Consider the following 15,574-nt stretch of genomic DNA (forward strand, 5'->3'; position numbering starts at 1 on the left):
TTATTTAACTTCTCTGAAAAAATGAGACAACATGACATTTTGACAACATCACTGGAAATATGATGTTATCGTCATGTTATCGTTAATGGTTTCGGGTTATTCAATAATTAATTATTTTTGAAGAACTGAAGGTGTCACTACGTCACCATGTGTCACTCGGTTATTTAACTTCTCTGAAAAAATGAGACAACATGACATTTTGACAACATCACTGGAAATATGATGTTATCGTCATGTTATCGTTAATGGTTTCGGGTTATTCAATAATTAATTATTTTTGAAGAACTGAAGGTGTCACTACGTCACCATGTGTCACTCGGTTAATTAACTTCTCTGAAAAAATGAGACAACATGACATCTTGACAACACGGGGGGATTAATGAGGAAGGCACTTATGAAGCATTTTTGAATAACTGAAGGTGTCACTACGTCACCATGTGTCACTCGGTTATTTAACTTCTCTGAAAAATGATGACAACATGACATTTTGACAACATCACTGGAAATATGATGCAGTCCAAAAATAAAGTTAGTTTTAAAATTATTTTTATTTTTTTATTCCTATATAAATGACAGCAACAAACAACAACAGCAACTATATTGTTTCTGATGAAAAAGTTATTGATTCATTAGTTGAGGAATTAGTTATGGCAGAAACTAAAACCCTCAACGAAAGAATTGGTGAAAACATGATTGATTTACACAACTACCTCAAACATGATGGAGGAAGAGGAAGGAAAACTGGTATGGCTTTATTAGTAAATAAAATATCAAATTTAACGATTATAGATGTTGATATCAATAAATCGTACAATGATGAACTTAAAGAAACAGTTAGAAAAGACATTCTATCAAAACTTTCGGATAAAGATGTTATCGTTAAAACCGCTTCAGGAGGTCTTCACATTTATTGCAACACTAATTTCTTCTATGCAGTTTCGAACAGAATGATTAAATGTTATTCCTGCAATGATTATGATATTGATATCATGACTTCTATTGATGATTCAAAGCGTTCATTAGTGGTTATGGCGGATTCAAGAGTTCGCAAGAATGCAACAGAACCAATCAATACATACTCATTCATTCGTGGAAGTTACGATTCAACATTAACCAGAACAGTGAATGATATATTAAATGATTTGAATATTAAGGTAAGAGTTGAACAAAAGAACGAAGAAATAAAGAGTATAATGAATGAAAACAAAGATGTAAACAGTGACGATAAACTAGCTCAAAGCATAGTTGATGGCATCTGTGATTTTGAAGTACATAATGACGGTGGAAACATGAATTTAGAAAAAGAAGTTACATTATTCACACTGTTTCAAGCAATTAATTCGTTACCTAATCATTTAATTAATGAAGCATACGATAACGTTTATAACTTCTGCAATTTAACTGAAAATGCAAAAAGTAATTTTGAAAAAGCACGTGGTAGATATGCACATTTAATGACTTCTCCATTTGTTTTGGTGAAGATTCTAAAACTATATCAAAAGGAATATTATGATGAATATGTTTTACCTTTATTACGTAAGCCAAAAATAGCATTTGATATCAAACTTGATGACTCGTTTTTGATAACAGATATTAGACACAAGGCTGAAAATCATCAGTATAAAAACAGTTCTGAAGTAATTGAGGATTTATCACGTGTAATCCGTTTTGTAGATTGTGGAAATAAATATTTCATTCAAAAAGATTACAACATACACGACAAAATGAATCAAATATCATTCGTTCTTCAATCAAACATGAAAGAGTCACTCAAAATGATTAAATTATTTAAAGAAGAAGGTAAAACAATAACAGCATGGGATGTACTACTAAATCAATTATCCTCATTAACCGTTAAGGGTGTTTGCTTTAAATCTGATTCCCCAGATGTTTTCTCAACGTTTCAAGGTTATAAATACAACGTTCTCGAAAAACCAGATTACTCAAAAATTGAGATGTTTATGAATTTCATTAAAGAAGCCATTTGTGATAATAATGATGAAGTGTATAAATACCTTCTCGGCTGGATTGCATCAATGATTCAACATCCTGGAATCAAGAATGAAACAGCAATTATTTTGAAAGGACTTCAGGGAACAGGTAAAAACAGATTTACAGACATTATTTCTGAACTCCTCGCTGGTTATTCATGTAAAAACATTACCGAAATATGTGAGCTAACGGGTAATTTCAATTCAGTAGTTGAAAATAAAATGCTTCTTGTACTTAATGAACTCAAGAATGTTGGTGAAGATAGACTCGCAAACTTCAACGCTTTGAAATCAATTATTACGGATAATGAGATTAGAATTAATGAAAAGAATCAACCCAGAAGAACTGCTCAGAATGTTGCAAACTTCATTTTCGTAACTAACAATGTTTACCCTGTCAAAATTGAAGTTGGAGACAGAAGATACGTAGTTTTAAGGGTTAATGGTAAATTCAAGGGTCAATTTGATTACTTCAAGAATTTGATGAATTCACGCACAAAGGAATTTTATGATAATTTACTGACGTATTTTATCAATTACGACCTTTCATCATTTAATGTACGAATCATACCGATGACTGAAGCCAAACAAGATTTAATTGAATTATCAACAAATCCTTTAGATGTATGGATAAATACACATTATGATGAATTGTGTGCAGGTATGATGTGTAAAAATGCTCTATTCTGCAAACCGTCAGACATGAAAGACAAAAACTTTCAAATGAGCATTAAAGATAAATGTGATAAGAAACAGAGAAGAATAGATGGTAAACAAACATGGTGTTATGTTTTGAAAGAAGAAATGAAAGGATTATATAAACAGGTTGAACCAAACGATGATGAGGATTCATTTACTGATGATGAAATACCCGTAAATGAAGCTTTATAAAGTATGATTGGAATTTATTTTTGCATTAATCCCCCCGTGTTGTCAAAATGTCATATTGTCTCATTTTTTCAGAGAAGTTAATTAACCGAGTGACACATGGTGACGTAGTGACACCTTCAGTTCTTCAAAAATAATTAATTATTGAATAACCCGAAACCATTAACGATAACATTACTGATAACAAAATTTTATTTTTATATAAATGGATACCCCACAAGCTCAAAATTTACCACGAATCATAACAAGGGAGGAAATGATAAAAATGATGCAAAAACTAATTAAAAACAACAAACCACGAAAACCGAGAAGATGTGGTTATGCAGTAATGATGGAAAGAAGAACCCAGAAGGGTTCGGGAAACCATTGACGGAAGAGGAATAAAAATTAAATTTGGATTGAGTTTAAAAATTCATCTTTATTAAATTCATCTCTTCCAATCAATTTATTTATTCTATTAAATTCTTTTATTTTTGCTTCACTCAGTTTAAGGATTGAACGGTAAGTTTTTAATTTTTCTATTATTTCTTTCCTCTCTTGATCGTTTTCAGCCCCACCACATTGCGGCTTCTTTTTGTAATAGCATATTTTTGATTTAATTCTGTTTAGTTTCTTTTTATATTCATCGTCTGGACTCTTGGCTGCTTCGTTGTCACTCATTTCTTACGAAATAAAAAAAATTAAATATTATTTAAATATAATGGAGTAATAAAATAAATCGGAATTTCTATTAATTTATTGTTAACCTCAACTAATGCATTACCGTTAATATATCTAACAAATTCAGCTATTGTGTCAAATCTTCGTCTTCTTTTTGTCATTGATTTATCAGTTTTTCCATAATCGAGATGAATCAAAACTTTATCCCCTTGTTTAAAATTCATGAGCCCCGAATTAATTTGTTCACGTTTAACATCATTTAACCTTTCCATTTCTATTATTTATCATTTTTCATTTCCATTGGTTTCATGTTTATAGTTCTATGCATGTATTATTGTAATAATATACTAACTGCTGTATGATGGAGTCATGATTTCCATCCCAGTATATCTGACCGTTAACCCCTAACGCATCTCTAAGAGTTCTCATTACCGCATCAACTATTTTATTATGAAACGTATATGGAGAAGATGAAAAGTAAAAATTAATTTGTGGGAAATAATGAGCCATAGCTGCCTGAAATCCTTTATCACCATCACCCCTTATATTATCTACTCTTTCATGATCTAGTAAGTATTGTATAGCTCTTCTTGTTTCCTGTTCTGTTTTCCCTTTCACTGGAATGCAATATAAATATCTAGTGTTAATGTTAATGGCAAATAAATAAGTAACGTTTCCTTTTGAATATTCCAGATGATCGATTTCGTATGAATATGGATATGGTGCAAATGAAGGGCGACCAAATTTTTCCTTTAACGGTTGAATTTTCGGGTCAATTGGTTATTTAATATCTTGAAATCCTTTTTAAAATCTTTTTGCTTCTTTAATGTTTGAAATGGATATAATAAAGTGAATGATGAAGGATTAACTGAAGGAGGAGGAGGTACTGTCGTTGGAGGTTTAATTTTATCTGCTTTGATTTTGGATGATGAAGTTTTGGATTTCATTCCTCCTTTCATTAATTCTGGATGTATTCTATTCATTTGTTTTAAATATACTGTATATAAAGGTTTGATATACTTTCCCGCTTCGAGTTTATGTTGAAGGATGAATTCCAAAAGTTGATCTTCATTTAAAAGTCGGGCTGAATGTGGTTTAACTAATGAATCATAAATTAAAGCTTGTGCATCACTTATGGTCTGAAGGACCTGGGCGTTTTGTTCCTTTGGTTTTTGCGGCTCAGGATTATATAATTTATATAATTCATCAATATCTTCTTCTGTTAATACTTTATTTTTGAAATCTTTCATTTGTTTAAGTTGTGATTTAGTTTTTCCCTTTATATATTCATTATTTTTAATTTTGTCTTTAATTTTAGAAATTATTTTATCATGATATTTCAAAATTTCATTTTTATAATATGGATAATAATATTCCATATCATCACCCGTTATATGTGGATCATATTTTTGGAGATATGCTTTTAAATCGTAATAATCAAGAAAATTTTGATTAAATACTAAATCATCAATTAAAATTTTTAAATCTACATTATCCATTTATATAAAAATAAAATAAATGTTTAAGGGTGCCCACCTCTTTGAATCATAGTATCAAAACCATTATTAACGGTTCCTTTTGTCTCTTCTGTGGCATTTTATTAAAAATAAAATTTTAAATTGTATTAAATAAATGGCATACAACATCCATTTTCACAACATACAGCCTTAGTGTGTGCTCCTGTTAATGCAGTCTTACCGATTGTTAAGCGAGTCACCGACCCGTTTTTAAGTTGTAAATTAATATTCTGACCATCAAATATCACTTTATCATTTATTATATCCAAATAATTTTTAGGTGTTAATTGTTTATTTTGTCGTAAACTAACACCTTTCATTTTTTGTGCAATCTTTTTAAAATCACTTCCACCCATTGAACCGTTGAATGATGTATAGCACTTAGGGCATAAAGCAACCATGTTATCACCTTGTTTCTCAATTGCTAAACCCAATAACTTCTTCTCATGTGCTTTTTCTTCAGCTTTATTCTTTAATTTAGGTTTAAATTTCTCATCAAAACAGAAGAAATCAAATGGTTCGAATTTGAAAATGTTTTTATCATAAAATTGTTTATCGGTTACAATTGCTTGAAATGCTTGAGTGTTAGGAAGATTTGGATCGCCAGCGATTGCCCAATAAGATGAATCAGTATCACCTTCAATGAAATGAAAACGATTAACATTCATGCATTTATACATAAAATCATAAATGAAAACCAAATACCAGTATTTAGCATTATCTAAAGTAAAGAATGCCTCTTGTAAACATGTTTCACATCTATAAAATCTATCTTTAAGCATCATTTGATACGTATCTTCACCTATTTCTCTTATGTTTTTAAACTTATTTGACATACATGCAACGCGTGCCTTCTGTGCATTCATTATTTTAGTCTTTGCGTAATTTTGTGTATTCATTGCATCGTAACCATATGATCCATTAAGTGAAATCTTGCAAAATAAACTTTTTCCTTTATTTCCTTCTAATTCAGCCTTTTGTCTTTCATTCATAAATTTGTTCGCAAATTCATTAAAACAAGTGTTTTTAGTAAATGTTAAAATTGATTGAATATCATCGATGACAAAATGAAATCTGTCGATTAGATACCAAAGATAATAAGAAGAAAATGGTTGATATTGGTTGTGTGTTGATGCTAACTGAGTTAATTTTCTCTGTTTCTGGTCAACTGGTAGATTGTTTGATTTCATGTAATTATACATAAAACTGCCAATTGTTTTTTTCATCTGTGATAATATCTAAGTTTCTTATTATCGGTAAAAAGTTTATGTAATCATTAATGTATTTTTCATCAATGTGACCCTTTACTTCAGCAACGAATAAAGTATTTTTCTTCTTAATTATTCCCAGTGCTTTTGCTTTCTTTGTTGCTGTATCACAAATGATAACACCATTCAATCTTCCCGGCATATACATTTTATGGTCAGTATATTGAATGAAATCATGAGGATTAGATGAAAATGATGAAGGATATAATGAATTAAAGTCAACACCAACGAAATGAGTCATAATGTTGGTGGTGTTCTCATTTGATACAGTTTTAGTTTCTGGACTATATGAAAGTTTATTAATGTGCGTGATTCCTTTAAGATTAACACGATGTTGAACATTTGATAGACCACCAGTAATTCCATTACGGAGGAATGTATAAGCTTCAACTGAATCTAAAGTCATTGGTAAATTATTTTTTAATGCATAATTTCTTAAATTGATTCTTAAACGTTGCACATCTTCATTTTTATATGATTTTACGACATTGCAATAAAACACATTAACTGACAATTTTCTTTAGTATGTGGTTTTTCATTATCGATTCTATCCAATGTTGGTTTATTTGCATATGTAAACGCTTTACCACACATTTTGCATTTAGATGAAAGGATTAAATCGTGATAGTATTGAAAATCATCCATTGAAACATATTTTTTAGTATCTCTTTCTGCTTTTTCATTGTTTCTTATATGATTCAATTTTATATTTCCAATACTTTTTCGTTAATTCAAAACTTGATTCTATCTCTTCCTCAGGATATTTTTCATTAGATTAAAGTTTATAGCTAAAGCGTAACGAATCATTGAAGCATTCGATGATAAAGAAAGATTATGAAGCATATCAATTTTATAAACAAATGTTTTCTTCAATAATTTTATCAATTGGTGTCAATCATAATTTCAACATCTTTATTGCAATAATGAATAAAATATTCTAATCTATTCTTAAAATTTTTAGCATCATTGAGATATATTTGATAATCACTATCTGATATAGTTTCTTGAGTTAATGCTGAATAAAATGAATCTTTCGTGAATGGTTCCACTTTATATAATTCTTCTTCGTAATTTTCCCATGTGATGAATTGATAAGGGAAAAAGGATTTAACACGTGATTTATTGTTTCCGAAATCTTGAGTGAATTGATCTAATGTCCCACCCGCTATATAATTTCTGATGTCAATAAATCTCAATTCATATGGAACGTTTGTTTTCTTTACAATGATTTGCTTAAATTGTGAAGATGAACCCAGCATTGATTTTATTTTCCATTTTGTAGTGTTTAAATCACGAAGAATTAAATTTAAATCAAACTTTCCCGAATTAAAACCTATGATATTCACTTTATTGAATTCCTCATCTAGAAGTTCTTTAAATGCTTCCTTCTGTTTTTCATTTAATGTATGAGACAAAGTCCCGCCGTTTGCGGCTTCAATAATTCTTCATATTGTTCAATATTTGATTTAGCAACTAATGAACAGGTTGAAAATAAAAACTCAATCCAATCAGAAATAAAAGAATCACTCGAAGTTAAGCAAAAATTCTTCGTATATGTTTTATCATTTAATTTAACCGTTGATGATACCATGAATGGTTTTAAGTAAGCGTTCAAAGTTGCACACTCAGAAAGTTGTAATTCTTCTTTAGTCTCTAATGTTTCAAAGTCAAAAGTAATATAATATCTTGTCGGTTGATAATATTCCTGCAAATTATGAGCTAATAACCACTGATATATCTTCTGTTTCGTAATATGTGGTGCATATGGTTGCTGTGTCTTTTGCAACTGAACGTCTTGAATTAATCTTCCATTATTTTCTTTACATTTCTCACAATGCTTTAAAAATCTTCTTTGGTTTTTCCTTTCTGGATCATCACGGATAGAATAAACTTCTTCTTTACAATATGGACAAACCTTATAGCCGGTGAGTGCTTCAACGTCTGTTATTCTGTCAGCGTGAAGTTTTCCACATGGACTCTGTGTTAATAAAATATTTACTGTTTCAAATTCTGGATCTATCATTATTGTTTCCACTAATGGAAAGTCTACCATATTTATGTCCACGTCTTCTGGTTGAAGATCACAATAATAGAAATCAATATTAACATTTAACATTCTCGCTAATCTCTCACTTTCTGATGAAATGTCAAACCCTTCATATGCATCTATTGCTTCATTTAAATAGCTTCTACGAGTTTTAGGATTAGCACCATCAGGAATGTTATAGAAGCGTTTAAATAACCTTCTACCTTCTGCTCTAATTTGATTATCATTCATTTTAGCTGTTCCGTTTTTGTTCATTTATGTAGAATAAAAAATTAAAAAATAAATAAAAATAAAGTTTATTCTTTAAAGCCCATAAAATGAATTAAGAACACATAAATTTTTATCATCTGCAACGTGACGAATACATTTTAATTTACTCAAGAATGCGTACCCTGATACATTAAATCTAATTCCTGTCTTATTTAATTTCACAACTTTGAAAAGGAATGTATGAATAGCTATAAAATGATGAGAAGATGTTTTATGGGTTGCTTCCATTTTTTCTGAAATAAATGAATAAATATAATGTTTATAAGTTTTCATATCTTTTATGTTCTTAATAACGAATGGTATAGACCTTTCCACTTCGTCTTCCTTCGGTGCTGTTCTTTCATATGAAACATTATTGGTATCTTCAATAATGAAACCACAATCACACAAAATTTTATAGGTTCCAATGGTTTCTTTTGATATTTTATCTAATAAATCAAAAACTTTATCAACACCCGTGCATTTATTTAAATAATAATTTGTGTAAATATCATGATCTTCTTTCTTAATCGTATTAGTTGCATATGTCACGTTTTTAAGAGCTTTTTTGAATTTTGCGGCATCTAAAGGTGGTGAAAGTAGGATACAGGGGTATTCTTCATTATCAATAAATTGTAACTTATGTTTACGAATAAATTTAGTACCTTCTTCTGAAAGTGTTTCATCTATTTCACCATCTAATAAATTTTGTGTTGATTCTGAGACATAATTTTTATATCTTTCTTCATGAGATTTCTGAACTTCTGATTCTGAAGCTGGGATATTCATTAAACCCCCTACTTCATTTTCATTATATTTTTCATCTTCTCTTAATTCCTTAATTTTTTCATCTATTTCATCTCTTATTTTTTCCAGTCTTTCAATTTCATCATATTCATCATCTTTAATTCGTTCTTCATAATATTCAGGGAAAACATCAGGTTCTTTAGGTTTTTCTTCTTTAGATGCGGGATATAAGAAATTTATAACATCATCTTTATTCATTTTTCCATCATAATCAAACTCATTTAAAAACTCGGCAAATTTTTGACAATTTCTTAAATAATATTTATCAACCTCATAACCCGCCTCCTCTAATATATCCTTTATTTCCTCGTTTGTGAATCCCAATTTTTTAACGTTGTTAGTTGTGACACTCATTTCATACAAAATAAAAATAAAATGTTCAAAAATGTAAGACATTAATTCTTAAAGTTTATTTTTCATTCATGAAAATAATTGGGGTATTATTATTGTCGTCTGGCGGTTTTAGACGACAATACGAATTTTCAAATAATAGGATTTTTAGCCAGATAAAGAGCTACTCCATATATCATGCGTGTTTGCATACTATATACATAGATGGAATTGATGTTCTTCCTTTATTTAGGTACCGAAACATGCTTGAAAAATCTATTTTTTAGACGACAATGATAATTTTGTCACTTTTCCAGACGACAATAATACTTTGTCACCTTTTTAGACGACAATAATAATTTTGTCACTTTTTCCAGACGACAATAAAACATCCTCAAAATAATTATTTCTAATTTCTTTTACTCGTTTATGAGGTCTTTGATTATGACTCCATTGATTCCATTCAGGATTTAAACAATGTTTAATTAATCGCGGAATATCTGACATCATCTATATATATATAGCTTCTTTTATAAAAGATAAAAAATAAATTTTTTAATTAATGTTAATTTTTTTTAATGTGTTTATTACATTATGTATGGGCTGAGTGTAAATGTCTTACATTTTTGAATATTTTTAAATCTTGATTTATTCAAAAACGTAAGAATAAAAACCGTAAGAATCATACATTTTTTACTTCATATGTTAAAAAAATGATACAAAATCGTTCAATATTGTATGAATTCTTACGTTTACAAAAATAGTCACACAACCCTTCAACATATACTACTTTTTGAATTTTTAAGTTGTAAGAATAAAAATCTATTTAAAATTTGATAATTCTAATGTTTATGATGTATAAATTCTAAAAGAGAAAGTAAATTGAACGAAAAATGGGATGTTTGCTGTAATCTGATTTTTTGAAGTAATTTCGACATTGATTTAGGCAATTTTCTCTTTTATTAATATAAAGTAATGCTGATTTAGTTCTGAGCAACCTCGAAAACTGAAACGATGCCTGTAAGGCGGTTGTAGGCAGCAGCAAAGCCAGAAAGGCGCTCCTCAACACGAGTAGCATCGTGCTTGTCGAGGATAACTCTTGTAACTTGCTTGCCATTGACATCGTAATGGACACGCTTGCCAACGATAGCTGTTGGGAAGACAAGATCGTCAAGAATGGCATCGTTGACTGAACGGAGTGTACGGCCGTAGTTGCGGATGGCCTTGAAGCGGCGACCGTGTTCTGGTGTCTTGGGGAATGCACGGTGCTTGCCAATAATGCAGATTTGGGCATTAAGCTTCTTCTCGAGATCTGGAAGGAATGTGGCTTGGGCGGATTGGAAGGCCTTGATTTGTTTGTATGGAACTGTGATAACAAGAACTGTGGCGCCCTCTGATTTGACTTCCTTGACGGATTCGATCTTAAGATCCTTAAGCTCTGGCTTGCCAGCAGCAATTTCGTTGAAAGCAGCGGTGACAGTTTCAGACATAGACAAAAGGCAGACCATAACCGCTGATCTATCGTTCTAAGCTTGCTCTTTTTTCTTCGCTTTCTTTATTGCTATATTGATATATGGTTTCATGAGCATATTCTATCTGTAAATAAAAATTTGGATCTTGATATTGAGATCTAATTTCTTTCGATCAATGAGTCATCTTGAATGCATTCAAATTCCATACAGTTCAATTACAGACATCACAAATAACACACTGAGTGTATACGAATAAAATGGAGACGATTTTTAAGATTCGCGCTATTTGCTATTGAGTATCATATCTATTTCATTAGTAATATTTACTCTTACATTCATATACATTGGTATATTCCAATATATCCAGCTAATTTTGCTGTAGGATTTTGCATAAAAATTATGAATGATAAAAGCTAATATCAATCATACTATTTTACAAAGGATCCCCTAACACGGCATCCATTGTTTGATAACATACCACTTTAAATTCTATTCTCAATTTCGATTTTTGCACCAGGAATCAAATCGAACAATATATTGGATAGTGAAATATAGTACTTTAAAATATCCTGTTATAAGAGTTTTACTTTCAACTTCATCAGGAAATTCCGAAATAACGTACATGTAACGTTGCAATAAAAAGTAATTTAAAATTATGGTCTATTCACCCTAATCTTTGATATCGTATTCAACAAACTCGTTTACAATTGTGAATATAACCTGTAATTTATAAAATAACAACTTAGTGTAATAATTATGACACCCGTGATGGTAAAAAGGATTGATATATGCAAATTCTTTAATGCTAATGTATCTGACATTCAATTGCATTTTTTTTGAATCAGAAAAAATCGTACCATTCAATATTTTTATATTTTCTAAACTCGTAAAGTTATCAATATAAAATCTGCATTATTAAATTCAAATGAAAATCGGATCTCACATATATTTCATTTATTGTATATATGCAATCTTGATGTTTTAATTTATAATTTTATTACTAAAAGCCGTTGCTTTCAATTACAGTGATATTTATGCTGTCTTGCTTGACTTCCCTAGCCAATTGCTACTGCCCAAGTGGACACTATAATGTCATTGATAATATAACAGAACTAGAACCTGATCATTTTATAAATTGTCCTTATATTAAGAGCGTTTATATTCCACCAAATGTTTTACATATAGGAACATATGCTTTTTCAAATTGCGAACATCTTTCAAATGTAACATTATCATCAGGCCTTCGATCTCTTGGACAAGGTGCTTTTGAATATTGTATTAGTCTAAAATATATAACAATTCCAGACACACTTGGATCTATCGGTGTGTTGGCATTTCGTGGGTGTTCGGGATTAATAAATATATTCATACAATCGTATATTTCATCTATCTTCAGCAGTGCATTTGAAGGCTGCTCTAGCCTCAAGAGTTTAAACCATCCAATCAATATTTCCACAATTGGAAAAAACACATTTTCTGGATGCTCAAGTCTTGAAAGTTTAATTATTGAAGAGGGTACAATTCGAATTTATGAAAATGCTTTTAATTCTTGTTCTAGTCTTAAAAGCATATCTATTCCTTCAACAGTTAAACACATTAAAAACGGTGCATTTGGTGGGTGCACTAGTCTTCAAACTATAACACTTCCTGACGGTATTACAAATATTTATGAATATACTTTTTATGGCTGTACCAGTCTTGTGAGCATAAATATGCCTTTGAAGTCATTAAATATTTATAACAATGCGTTTGAAGGCTGTACTAGTCTCTCATGCTTGAGGATTCAAACAATAAAATCTCTAGATACTAATGCATTTTATGGCTGTAATATTAATGAATTGATTTTCGAAAGTCAAGAGTATACAATTTTGAAAGATGAGTATTATTATTCAAATATTACTAGGGTTGCTTTCAACTTTAGAAATCAAATATCAAATAAAAGAATTCGTGAAGATACAAAGTTGCCATCGTTGACTCATTTCACAAATTTGAAATATGTTAAAATAGAGAATATCAACGACTTGTCAATCCCAGAGTATTTCATCGGAAATAATGAAGTTGAAATATTCATCTCTAACAATGTGAGTTCTATCGATGAAAACGCATTCAAGAACTGCTCTATCAGCAAATTCACATATTATGGCACCGAAGAAATCAAAGGAGATTTCTTGAAGAATGCACGCTCATGCAAAGAAGTAATCACAACAGTTGATTACAAACAAGATCAACTTGGTGGTATCACAATCACACAAAAGATCAAACTTCCAGATCCAGAACAAGAAGACACGAAAACGAACAACACATCGAATGAAACTGACACTGGATTCAGAACAGACACACCATCAGGTATGAAAGAAGGCAAAGGTAAACTTGGTGGTGGTGCTATTGCCGGCATCGTTCTTGGTGTCATTCTTTTCATTACAATCATTGCCATTGTTCTTTTCTTCGTCTTCAAGAATAAATCCTCCAATCAAAACAACGAAACCAGTCAAAACTGCGATGAAGAAAATCCATAAATATCATTTAGATAACTTAATAACCGAATAATGAATAAAATACTTATTTTGACTTCAAATTTAATTTTATTTTGAATATAAAATTATCGTTTTTATATCTGTCACTTTTATTTAATTTTTTATAAAATGAAAAAAGCGAAGTCTAGCAATCTTATGGACATATGCAAAGATTATAATGATACTTTTACCTCATTGTATACACTTAAAGCATACAATCAAGCTGAAATTGACAAAATTTACAAAGATATCAAATTCAAATTTATTGAAACCAAGTTATTTTCACCATTTGAGATAATGACAATATTATCTAATGCTTTTATATATAACAATCGCGCTTTAAAGTCATATTGCGCATTATACAAACAAATTTTCGAAGAATACCAATCAAAAGAAATCAAAGTAGTGTCTAGAATTATGAACTACCTAATCTATAAAAACTTTGAGCTCAAATCCATTGATATTGACAAGGAATGTTTCGAAGAATATGAATTACATCATTATTCATTGGAAGTTCACGAGAAAAACACAATTTTCAAGGTAATTATGGATGATGACAAAGAATTGCTCAATAAATTCATAGAAAGTGAGATTTTTAATGTAAATCAGAGGCTACGTCACATATTATATCCATATACAGAGAATGGCCTTTCATTGATTGAGTTATGCTGTTATCATGGAGCAATTAATTGTTTTAACATTTTAAGAACAAAATTTGATTCTGAAATCACTCAGACATGTTTGGATTTATCATTTTTGGGTGGAAACCAAGAGATAATCAATCAATGCTTGAAATGTCAAGATCCAAATGAACAAACAATGAGATATGCAATAATATCGCATAATCTTTATTTTGTTACATTTTTGGAAAGCGAATACAATTTAAAGATTGATTTATATATATGCTATACTTATAACAATATAATGGCATTCTTGGTTTATTTAGAATTAACAAAAAAGATCGATATATGCTTCTTAAATTCCCCAATGTTTAAGATTCCTCATTTTACTGAATTTTTACTTTCTCATGGTGCAGATATTAAGGCAGTTGATGAAGAAGAAAACACTATTCTTCATAATGCAGCTAAATGCAGCAATATAGAAGTTGTAGAACTTATTATTTCGCATGGCTTTGATGTCAATGCATTGAATAACTCCATGAAAACACCTCTTGTATTTGCTATTGAAAATCAAAATATCGAAATTATAAAACTTCTGTTATCATACGGTGCAAATGTGAATATCAAGGACAAATTCGGAAGAACTGCTGTTTTATTCGCTATGCAAACTCAAAATGCAGAAATATTCTCTCTTATAAATTCTCATCAAGCAAAATAAATTTAAAATTCACCACATATAAATTTATTGATGATTAAACAATTTACTTTACACATGAAACATTAAATCATGAATACGCCATAAATCCCTTTTAAAGAAGATTTTCCAATTTGTGCTTTATTGTGTTGACCATTAATCAATCCTATTCGGATTTAATTCGAAACTTTCAGACTTCAAATCCAACATTCTATTGGGCTACTGTGATATTATGGAAATAATAATACGCATTATACCAGTTATATGATGTGTTTTCATTATTATCCAATAATTTATTATGATATTATAGTTGAAAATAGTAAACATTATAACTCGGTCTCAACTGGGGTAATTCATGGACTTCTACCTTGTGCTCCCCCTGGCCCTCCGCGAAATACACGGGCCCATTTAATTTTGAATTGAATTTTTTTTGTAAAATTTCTCAGACTTTTCAGAGAATTGAGCGTGAGCTCAATTCTCTGAAATAGTCTGTGAAAATTTGTTATCTCTGCATTATT

At 30.0% G+C, this 15,574-nt stretch overlaps 4 protein-coding genes and 2 pseudogenes across 6 annotated transcripts, besides 1 other annotated feature; 3 read left to right on the forward strand and 3 right to left on the reverse strand.

The window, feature by feature from the left end:
• Positions 1-9,749: part of a mobile genetic element that runs on past the window's edge.
• TVAGG3_0247650 (uncharacterized protein) lies at positions 570-2,882 on the forward strand (the record flags this gene model as incomplete). The annotated part of the gene is made up of 1 exon (XM_051227929.1): positions 570-2,882. One exon carries the CDS (start codon positions 570-572, stop codon positions 2,880-2,882), a length of 2,313 nt encoding a protein of 770 aa, XP_051112915.1.
• TVAGG3_0247660 lies at positions 3,997-5,038 on the reverse strand (annotated as a pseudogene). Its single transcript has one exon. A coding segment is annotated over exon 1 (1,042 nt).
• Positions 5,849-7,223, reverse strand: TVAGG3_0247670 (annotated as a pseudogene). The gene has a single exon. A coding segment is annotated over exon 1 (1,375 nt).
• Positions 9,750-10,346: 597 nt separating the features above from the next.
• TVAGG3_0247690 (Chain H 40s Ribosomal Protein S7) lies at positions 10,347-11,474 on the reverse strand (the record flags this gene model as incomplete). Its single annotated transcript, XM_001300375.2, has 1 exon — positions 10,741-11,247. The coding sequence occupies one exon, from the start codon at positions 11,245-11,247 to the stop codon at positions 10,741-10,743; it is 507 nt and encodes a 168-aa protein (XP_001300376.1).
• Positions 11,475-12,263: 789 nt separating this feature from the next.
• Positions 12,264-13,745, forward strand: TVAGG3_0247700 (surface antigen family; the record flags this gene model as incomplete). Its single annotated transcript, XM_001300374.1, has 1 exon — positions 12,264-13,745. The coding sequence occupies one exon, from the start codon at positions 12,264-12,266 to the stop codon at positions 13,743-13,745; it is 1,482 nt and encodes a 493-aa protein (XP_001300375.1).
• Positions 13,746-13,871: 126 nt separating this feature from the next.
• Positions 13,872-15,149, forward strand: TVAGG3_0247710 (protein ubiquitination; the record flags this gene model as incomplete). The annotated part of the gene is made up of 1 exon (XM_001300373.1): positions 13,872-15,080. One exon carries the CDS (start codon positions 13,872-13,874, stop codon positions 15,078-15,080), a length of 1,209 nt encoding a protein of 402 aa, XP_001300374.1.
• Between the last annotated feature and the right edge of the window lie 425 nt (positions 15,150-15,574).

This window comes from Trichomonas vaginalis, chromosome IV (genome assembly GCF_026262505.1).
Source record: "Trichomonas vaginalis G3 chromosome IV, whole genome shotgun sequence".
NCBI classification, from domain to species: Eukaryota; Parabasalia; order Trichomonadida; family Trichomonadidae; genus Trichomonas; species Trichomonas vaginalis.